We start from the raw sequence: 9,171 nt of genomic DNA, 5'->3' as shown, positions 1-9,171 counted from the left end.
ATCTTACAACAATCACCGATTGAGCTGATTCTGACGTTAAGTTTGGGTTTTAGGGAGGAACGAATGTGCACTGCTGTGAAGGAAAAGAAGTTGTGCAATACGAAACGCAGCTAGTTTTTAATAGCTTTACCTCATGTCTTCTTTTGTATAATCCTTAGAAGCCAAAATCGAAATAAAAAAATTAAATTAGCTTAATAAAACCGCCACAGGCCTAAAGTGTAAGCGGATGTTTGAATGTTTAGTTCTCTCTTCTATCATAATTAAACAGGGCTTTCATGTTGCGCGTGCTGAAGCTCCTCTGCGTGGGCGCGATTCTGAATTGCGAATAGCAAAAATGCATCATAGACAAAAATTTGAAAAACTGGCGACTCTGGTGAGATAGAATTTGCAAGATAATGTTCGGAAATCATTGAAAAATGATTCTAATATTAAATGTATATTCTGAGAAATTAAAATGTTCTCTGACCTTAGATGCATTTAAACCTGTTGTAGAGGACTCCAACACAATATTAGGACACTTTAAAATACCATATGACCTGCTCTTTAAATTGTAATAATATTCCACAATATTAACCTTTTACTGTAATTTTGATCAAATAAAGACAGCCTTGGTGAGAATAAGAGACTTCTTTCAAAAACATTTAAAAAATCTTAAAAATCTACAATCTACCAATGGTAAACTAATTCTAAATATTAGAAATTTTAGAACACAAATTTTTTAAAACATGCAAGTACATAAGTCTGATTTTATGAAAAATTAAAAGAATTCAAAGAGAAAGAAAAAACCTGTGTTGTGAATCTGATTGCAGAAGCTTTATTAAACAAAAGGAATATGTGACACTGGACCACAAAACCAGTCATAAGTAGGGATGGGTATCGTTAAGGTTTTAACGGTATCATGGAACATGATCTTTACTTAATATCCTAATGATTTTTGGCATAAAACAAAAATCAATAATTTTGACCCATGCAGTGTATTTTTGGCTATTGCTACAAATATACCCCAGCGACTTAAGACTGGTTTTGTGGTCCAGAGTCACATATGGGCAAAAACACAGGGCAAAACATGCAAACTGAAAGAGATATCACACAATAAGCACAGATAAGCTCTGACACTACCAAACGGAAAACACAGGGAAAGGAAGAAATTAAACAAGGTACAGGTGAACATAATCAACCAATGAGTAATTATTACAAACTGGAAAAATGAAACGAAGGAAACAGGTTCGAAATACAGGAAGAGAAATTAACACAGAATGTGACACTCATAAAATTGAGTAGAAATTATTATGCCATGCTAAATGGATAAAAGCAAATAATTTGTTTCCAGTGCTGAACTGTCCAGTTCGCTGTGCTTTTGGGTGTTTTATTACCTCCCAGTGTTCTAAAATCAACTTAAGATGACCCTTTTGGCAGAATTGTAAATGCAGCTACTAATTGTATCCCACCACCTTGCCAGGATTTGAGGAATCAGCATTCAGCAGTCTCTGGGAAAGTCTCAAATTGAGTATTGGAAAATAAAAAAAGTGTTGTTTGCCATTGGAAATTTGAGGGATGCAGCGAGCAATCTGGACTTCTTTAGAGATATCTCGCTCTCCAGATGGCATCATGAAATATTCACTGTACTTTTATATAGCTGCCGTGTATCTGGACCAGTGGCTTTCTCCGCATGCATATCAACACTCAAGTGCCCACTCACATTACAAGTACTTCCAAAAGCAAGCATAGCAACTGCATTATAAACAGCCAGCTCCCCTAAACAGATAATGCAGCAACCAACGGTCAAGGACCGATCGGCTCCAGGAACTTCTCCAGGAGCAGATAATGGAAAACGTGGCTACTAAGTTGATAGTTGGGATTATGTGTCTGGGGTGTTGAGAACATGATCTTGGGTCTGAATCTGAGTTAGGAATCAATAGTTCATTACTCTGTGCCGTCAGTGAGCTCCAGCGAGGACTCCTGCCCAATGGGAATTTCTGTCTGATTGCTTCAGGGATGTGTATGTTGGCAGGAAGCATGTACGAGCTCACACTGAGCTGCTATTCCTGCCCCACATTCACGCAGAGCTCAGGCTGCTGTTAAGTCTGCCGAGAGAAGGGAAGTCTGAGGGCTGATTTTTGCTTCTGATCATGAAAATATGATCATAGCAACTGTTATTATGCTTTGGCACATCAGTAATTCCTTCAGTGCAGATTTTACATGCAGCTGAGTGAATAATATTAGCTTCTTTTATGCTTTTCTGTTCTATTCATCTCAAGTGTCATGTTTCATTGGAGGATAGTGGCATTTATTGTATATATATATTTTTTTATTGTGGCAATAAAAATATAATATGTTTTATTACATGAACTATAACTACATTATAATGTTGATTGTATCAAATCAGCAGGAACCAGATTCCGCAATTCTGAGTTCATATCACACTTTTCTGACTTTGATTCTTGCATTTTTGAGAAAGAGAAAAAACCAACAAACGATTGCGAAATGTAAACTCAGAATTCAGAAAAAAAAAATTTGAAAAAAAAAATGTATAAAATAGGTGATTGTAACTTTTATCTCACAATTTTGACTTTGATTCTTGCATTTTTGAGAAACAGATAAGAGAAAAACAATTTGTGGGGGAAACAAAAACAATTGTGAGATGTAAACTCAGAATTCAGAAAAACAATTACATAAAAAAAAAAAAAAAAATAGGTAGGCTATTTGTGACTTTTATCTCACAATTTTGACTTCTCAGAATTGGAAGTCTGTATCTCACAATTTTGAGTTTATGTCTCAGTTCTGAAAAAATTCTGAAACGCCAAAAACAAATTCTAATTGTGATATCTCAGAATTGCAATAAAAGGAGGGGCAGAATTATGGGACAAAGTCACAGTTTATTTATTTTTTATTTTTGTATTCCATGGTGGAAATAGACTTCCATACAGCCCACAATTCAGAGTTTTAAACTGTATTTATACACCCCAAATTTTGGCAGCAGGGTTATAAATATTGCAAATCTCATATAAAATGAATGCTTAAAAATATTTTAAAATAAAAACAATGATTTTAAGTTACAAAAAAAAAAAAAAAAAAAATAGGTAGGCTATTTGTGACTTTTATCTCACAATTTTGACTTCTCAGAATTGGAAGTCTGTATCTCACAATTTTGAGTTTATGTCTCAGTTCTGAAAAAATTCTGAAACGCCAAAAACAAATTCTAATTGTGATATCTCAGAATTGCAATAAAAGGAGGGGCAGAATTATGGGACAAAGTCACAGTTTATTTATTTTTTATTTTTGTATTCCATGGTGGAAATAGACTTCCATACAGCCCACAATTCAGAGTTTTAAACTGTATTTATACACCCCAAATTTTGGCAGCAGGGTTATAAATATTGCAAATCTCATATAAAATGAATGCTTAAAAATATTTTAAAATAAAAACAATGATTTTAAGTTATGTTTTAGGTATTTGGTTTGACCTTCTGACAAGGCTAAGCATGCCCTTTCACTAATATTTTAGGCTGAGAAAAAAATTACTTCACCTTCAAGGCCTGTTTTGCACCCAATTTGTGGAGAATGACTTTTATATATTATGTTTTTATTATCTAGCCATGAAACATTTAATCTAATGATGCATCTTTCATTCTTATTTAGTTTGGTCGAACAGAAGTGATTGACAACACTCTCAACCCGGACTTTGTGAGGAAGTTTGTCTTGGATTACTTCTTCGAAGAAAAGCAGAACCTTCGGTTTGATGTGTAAGTGGATGACAACACTTTTCCGCCTTTAGTTTCAGGAAAAAAAATATTAAACAGTGATAAAATGCATTCTTTTGCTTATTTGACACAGATACAATGTGGACTCCAGAAGCTCAAACATCTCAAAGCATGTAAGTAAACTTTAATGTCCCACATGCCGTGCTAATGGATAGACAAGTCACGATGCAATGCCTGCAAGTTTTACTCTGTTGATTTAATGTCTTTTCTGCTACAATGGACGTGGATGACAGAAGGTACAAGCTGTAAATGAGTGTAATTGATCCATTGCTTGTTTTCTCTGTCATGCCAAAAATAGTTACAAAGAGAATGCAATTTGTTTTTTGAGTTCTCATTCTTTGGAAAAAAATAAGTGTCACGTTCAAAGCCCAGACCCTCTGCATCCTTTAAATCTGCATGAAAGAGTCTGTCGTAGTCCTCAAAGTCTTGTTTTGTTTTTCTGTTGTTTTTTCGCTCGCTTTTTTGTATGCATTTCCATGTCATTGATTCACCCCTTCCATTGCTTAGAGTTTCATCAGCCAGGCCTCACCTGTCTTTATACTCAGTGACATACAGTATCCAAGGTGAGTCCTCATACCATCTTTCTGAGATTTTCCAGACTGGACTGTCACTGCTGATTTGTGTCTGTGGAGCAGGAACCCCACAGTACTGTGATTTACCGTCATTGTTTTGTCTCCCACAGTCCTTCCTCGGCCAGACTTTCTGCACTCTAGGAGAGATTATTGGGTCCTCTGGGTCAAGACTGGAGCGGGTGCTTTCGTAAGTCTTTGATTATTTTCCACCCTTGATACGACGTTGAAGAAGAAACAGCACCATGGAAACAGTTCTTTAAAAGTTCTCCAAATCCTATGGGGTCTCTATTCAGATCACAGATTTAACCACATGGAAGACATAAGTTCATCTGGCCCGCATAGCCCAGCTGAGCTCATTTATATAGCAAGTGCTCTCACGATGATTATAATACAAAAGGGTTGATAAATTGTTTTTTTCGTGCAGCTCGCGGTTCGAAATCCTTTTACGCTCTCCAGTTCTTTGACGGCGCATCTAAAATCAATGCTTTTAACCGCAGTCGAGGTGCTTGTTTGGGGTTTCTCAGTATAGCAGACCTTCTGTGTCCATATCAATCCAGAGCAGGTCTGTGTACATATAGATCCCAAAGCTTTGGCGAGGGGTTAAGAAGGGAAACTAATTAAGCTTCGGCTCGAGTAAGGATGGCACTCTGGTGACTGGGGCATTTTAACATTAAGATACAGACTGCCACTGTCCAGCATATCTGGGTCACATCAATGATCTATTTCAGTAGCGCAAAATAGGGTGTCTGGATGATGCCTTCAAAGGGATTTGCTTGCATTTGGTCTTGTAGAAGAACCACATGTTTCTTTTACATTTTCACATTTGCCAAATGACATGCCATGTTCACAGAAAGCCTCAAATGCTGTTTTATATGATGACGAGTGTTATTGAAGTGTTTTTTAATATACAATTATAGTATTTATTAATATCTTGAATTAGCTTTTTTTTTTTTAAATTGAAATTTCAGTTTAGTAATTTTGTATGTGCTTTTATTTTAATTCGTTTTTAAATGTTTCTATATAGCTTTATTTCAGTTTTAGTACTTCTGCTTCATTTAAATGTATACGATTTTATGTTTTTCAGTTTATTTCAGTTACTGAAAACAATTTTTAATAGTTTTAGTTAAAAATAACAACCCTTGATGTGAAATAAAAATGCATGAGTAATGCTTTCACATGTAAAATCTGAATATAAGCAGTTTTAAGTCGCTTTGTTTCAGTTGTAAATTTCATTTAGGTTTTTTAAGTTTTTCAATATTTACATTTTACTTTACAGCTTTACTTTAATTACTGAAAACAATTGTTAATAGTTAACAGTAACAATACTGCATATGAAGCAAAACACGATTAATGCTTGTACAAGTGAAATCTGAATATATAAAAGGTTTCAAGTCACTTTATTTCAGTTGCTATTTCCATTAGGCTATACTCTCCCAGGAAACAGAAACAGTCCTCTATAAAATGCGCTGCACACATCTGGATATTTGGGATTTGTGAAAGCCGATCCGGCGATCCACAGCACTAAGTTGATGTATTCCCTCAGCGACCAGCACAGATCAGCTCTAGGCATGACGAAGCGGATATCGTCCTCTTTTGGAAGACCAAACAAAGTAGTTTCGCTTTCACAACGAAGCACACAGCGTCTTCAGGACATGGCGGAAAGCGGCAACAATACTACAGTGAGAATAAAAGTTACGCCTTCTTTCTTTGCATGAACATTTGGGCGGTGTTATGCAAATCTTCCCACATAGTGAGGTAGATATGTGGGGGCGTGTTAGAACGAGCCGTTTTAGGTAGGCGTGGTTGACTCTTAACTTTTATAAAGAATATCTCTTTGGATTTGAGACTTTAGTCTTTGCAACTTTACAGATCTTCTTTATGCACCAAGAGCTTGTAACACTCCAAAGAGAAAGGAAAAATTGAAATCGCATCATATGACCCCTTTCAAGTTTTTTTTAACTTATGTTACTTATGTATAAGCTATGTTTATATTTTTCTTTACTTTACAGCTTTATATCAATTACTGAAAACGATTTTTAATAGTCAACAATAAAGACAATGGATGACATGTGAAGCAAAAACACTCAATTAATGTGTTGAAATGTGAAATTCACATGCTTTTCCATAATGGGGCTCAGTGATCGGAATATAAGCTGTTTTAAGTCACTTTAATAAGAAAGCAAAATGAAAAACATTGAAGATATGGCTAGACAGTGTGACTAAACCCCTTAAGAACATGAAAAATAGTTTGTAAGTCCCTTCCAACAGCTGGTTTTCTTCCTCGAAGAACATGACAGGCGCTGTGCACGCGCTCTGTATCGCAGCATGGTAGACGGGGAGCTTTTTGCGAATGCGTCTGATGGTGACACGGCATGGGGCAAAAAACACTAAATGGGCCGTCTCCTTTTGGCCTTTGTGTCACGCTTTCTGCTGTGCTGTGCAAGCGGCGAGCAGCGGATTAGGAAAAAGGCTGGCGGCAATAGGCATATTTTAGTAGGTCAGCCCGTCTCTCTAAAGAGCTAGTGGGCAGATACTGTAACACACTGGGGTGGAAGTGTGGAGGAAGAGGTACTACTCTATTACCTGCTGGTTTCTATGGCAACCCACCAAGACTAGTGGCTTTTCAATTACATAGCACTGCATTTGGGCAAATACATCTAATTCCCTCTGTTTTCGCAAGATAAGGCCAGGGAGTCCTAAGGACAAAGAGATGCCACGGGAGGTTCGGAGATGGGGATTTCAGGTTCCGCGCCACATTCGGGGGCCCTTCGGGCTTGATTTTTCTCTAGCCTCATTTCCACATGTGAGCGTGGTGGATTTGTGGAGAAAATGTGCGTGGCTAGAAGAGAGCCATATACTGTCAGGCTGAGCAAAATATTTTTAGACAACCTGGTTTCGGTCCAGGAATGTTTGAGATGAGAGAATGTAAAATGCTGTACAATAACAAGACCGGGTGTCAATATCTCAGCTCTGGGTTTTAAATTGTCACAGAATGCAATCTATTTGCCACGTATGAGTATTGAAAATATTTAAAATAAGCTCCAAAAATACATCTCGCCATGCAGGTAGGAAGAATTACTCCATCAGAAGGTGGGTAATTTGTCATTGGTCACTGTTAAAAAACAAATTACCTAATGTTACGCCCATGTGTTTTTCTACACACTCGATCAATCTGTTTCATACATAATTTGCAATTTAACTCTACCCCCTGCCACACGTGCACACACACACACACACAAACTGAGCTTCTAATTAGCTAAAAAAGAAAGCATGACATTTTCTGTGAAAATACCCTCAGTGTTGGAGACATTCATCATAGTAGCGGTGCTGTCACAGGTTTATTCTGAGATGTATGAGGGTGAAGTGTGTCCAAATAAACTGCCAAACACACTACTGTCAGTGTACTGATGGCTATCACACTTAGACATCACTAGCTCAAATGGATTTTCACACTCCATTGCATGGAAAACAATTACATGTTCAGTACACTACAGATGTTTCATAGATTTATGACACATTAGACATCTGTTGTGCATTAAAAATATATTATATAAATTAACATTACTTAAAAGAAATATATAGAATTTATATAAATTATGAATGTATTATCTACTGTAGTCAATGACCAGTACATTGGATATTGGATAGGCCAACTATTGGCTCATATTTGGCTATTTTTATATTATCAGGTGACATTCATATGGCTCAGTATGATGAAAGTCACTGATGTTCAGTACACACAGTAATTATTGATATATACTCTATGAACAAACCAATAACTAAGTATTACAAGTTGTGCTGTACTGTTTGTGCTATAAATGAGATGTTAGATAGTAAAGCTTGTTGAGGAGAAGTGTGCTATAACTTTTCATATTCCATGGTCTGTCTGAATACTGGATTCTGATTGGCTGGCAGGTATGCAGTAAAACCGTTTAATGCACAGGTAGTTCCAAGTCAGTTTAATCACCGTTCTATATTAATGCGCTGCTTTAATTGATACACACTAACCAACACGCATCACTCGCACGCACACACACACACACACACACACAGAGAGAGAGAGAGAGAGATCAGAGATCGCTGATTGCGCTGCACACACACACAAACTTGTTGTCAACGCTTCCCCGTGATTTTCATTAATAAAAAAGCCCAGATACTAGATCGCTACATTATATTCCCCAACAACGCGGTGGTAAAATCGCTGTTTTTGAAGTAATTGTTTGTACAAAGAGACGCGCAGACGCAGCACGCAGCACACAGGTACACACAACTGTCATCTCTCTCTGTCTCTCTCTGTCTCTCTCTCTCTCTCTCTCTCTCTCTCTCTCTCTCTCTCTCTCTCTCTCTCTCTCTCTCTCTCTCTCTCTCTCTCTCTCTCTCTCTCTCTCTCTCTCTCTCTCTCTCTCTCTCTCTCTCTCTCTCTCTCTCTCTCTCTCTCTCTCTCTCTCTCTCTCTCTCTCTCTCTCTCTCTAAATGTGGTCTTACCGCACTATTTCATCTCTGTGTATGATTTGAAGCGGGCAGAATGCTAGCACTAACGTAAGGATCCTTTAATGCACGGCTAGCCGTTGATTATCCCTTACTTATAAAAATAAGTGACTTTTTTGCCTCTTGGACAAAATAGAGAAACAATCCATTAGAGTCGCATTGAAGAATGGATCTGTGCCATTTTTAGAGACCAGAATATCATAGAGTCTTGCTCTTTTGACTTAGACAACATGTAAAACCCTACACTCTAAAAAATGCTGGGTTAAATACAACCCAGTGCTGGGTAAAATAGGGACAACCCCAGCAATTGGGTTGTTTTGAACCAGCGGTTTGGTTAAATGTTTAAACCA

The 9,171-nt window shown here is 37.2% G+C and overlaps 1 protein-coding gene across 1 annotated transcript in view; it reads left to right on the top strand.

The window, feature by feature from the left end:
- The window catches only part of LOC107664104 (copine-9-like), a 46,149-nt gene that overhangs the window by 12,827 nt on the left and 24,151 nt on the right, over window positions 1-9,171 (top strand). The window contains exons 4-7 of the mRNA XM_016454564.1: window positions 3,640-3,743; window positions 3,835-3,874; window positions 3,995-3,997; window positions 4,444-4,521. Coding sequence (XP_016310050.1) covers window positions 3,640-3,743; window positions 3,835-3,874; window positions 3,995-3,997; window positions 4,444-4,521 — 225 coding nt within the window. The remainder of the gene's footprint in view (window positions 1-3,639; window positions 3,744-3,834; window positions 3,875-3,994; window positions 3,998-4,443; window positions 4,522-9,171) is intronic.

This window comes from Sinocyclocheilus anshuiensis, unplaced genomic scaffold, assembly GCF_001515605.1.
Source record: "Sinocyclocheilus anshuiensis isolate Anshui unplaced genomic scaffold, SAMN03320099.WGS_v1.1 scaffold67, whole genome shotgun sequence".
In the NCBI taxonomy this organism is placed as follows: Eukaryota; Metazoa; Chordata; class Actinopteri; order Cypriniformes; family Cyprinidae; genus Sinocyclocheilus; species Sinocyclocheilus anshuiensis.
This window is presented reverse-complemented; position numbering and strand designations above follow the sequence as displayed.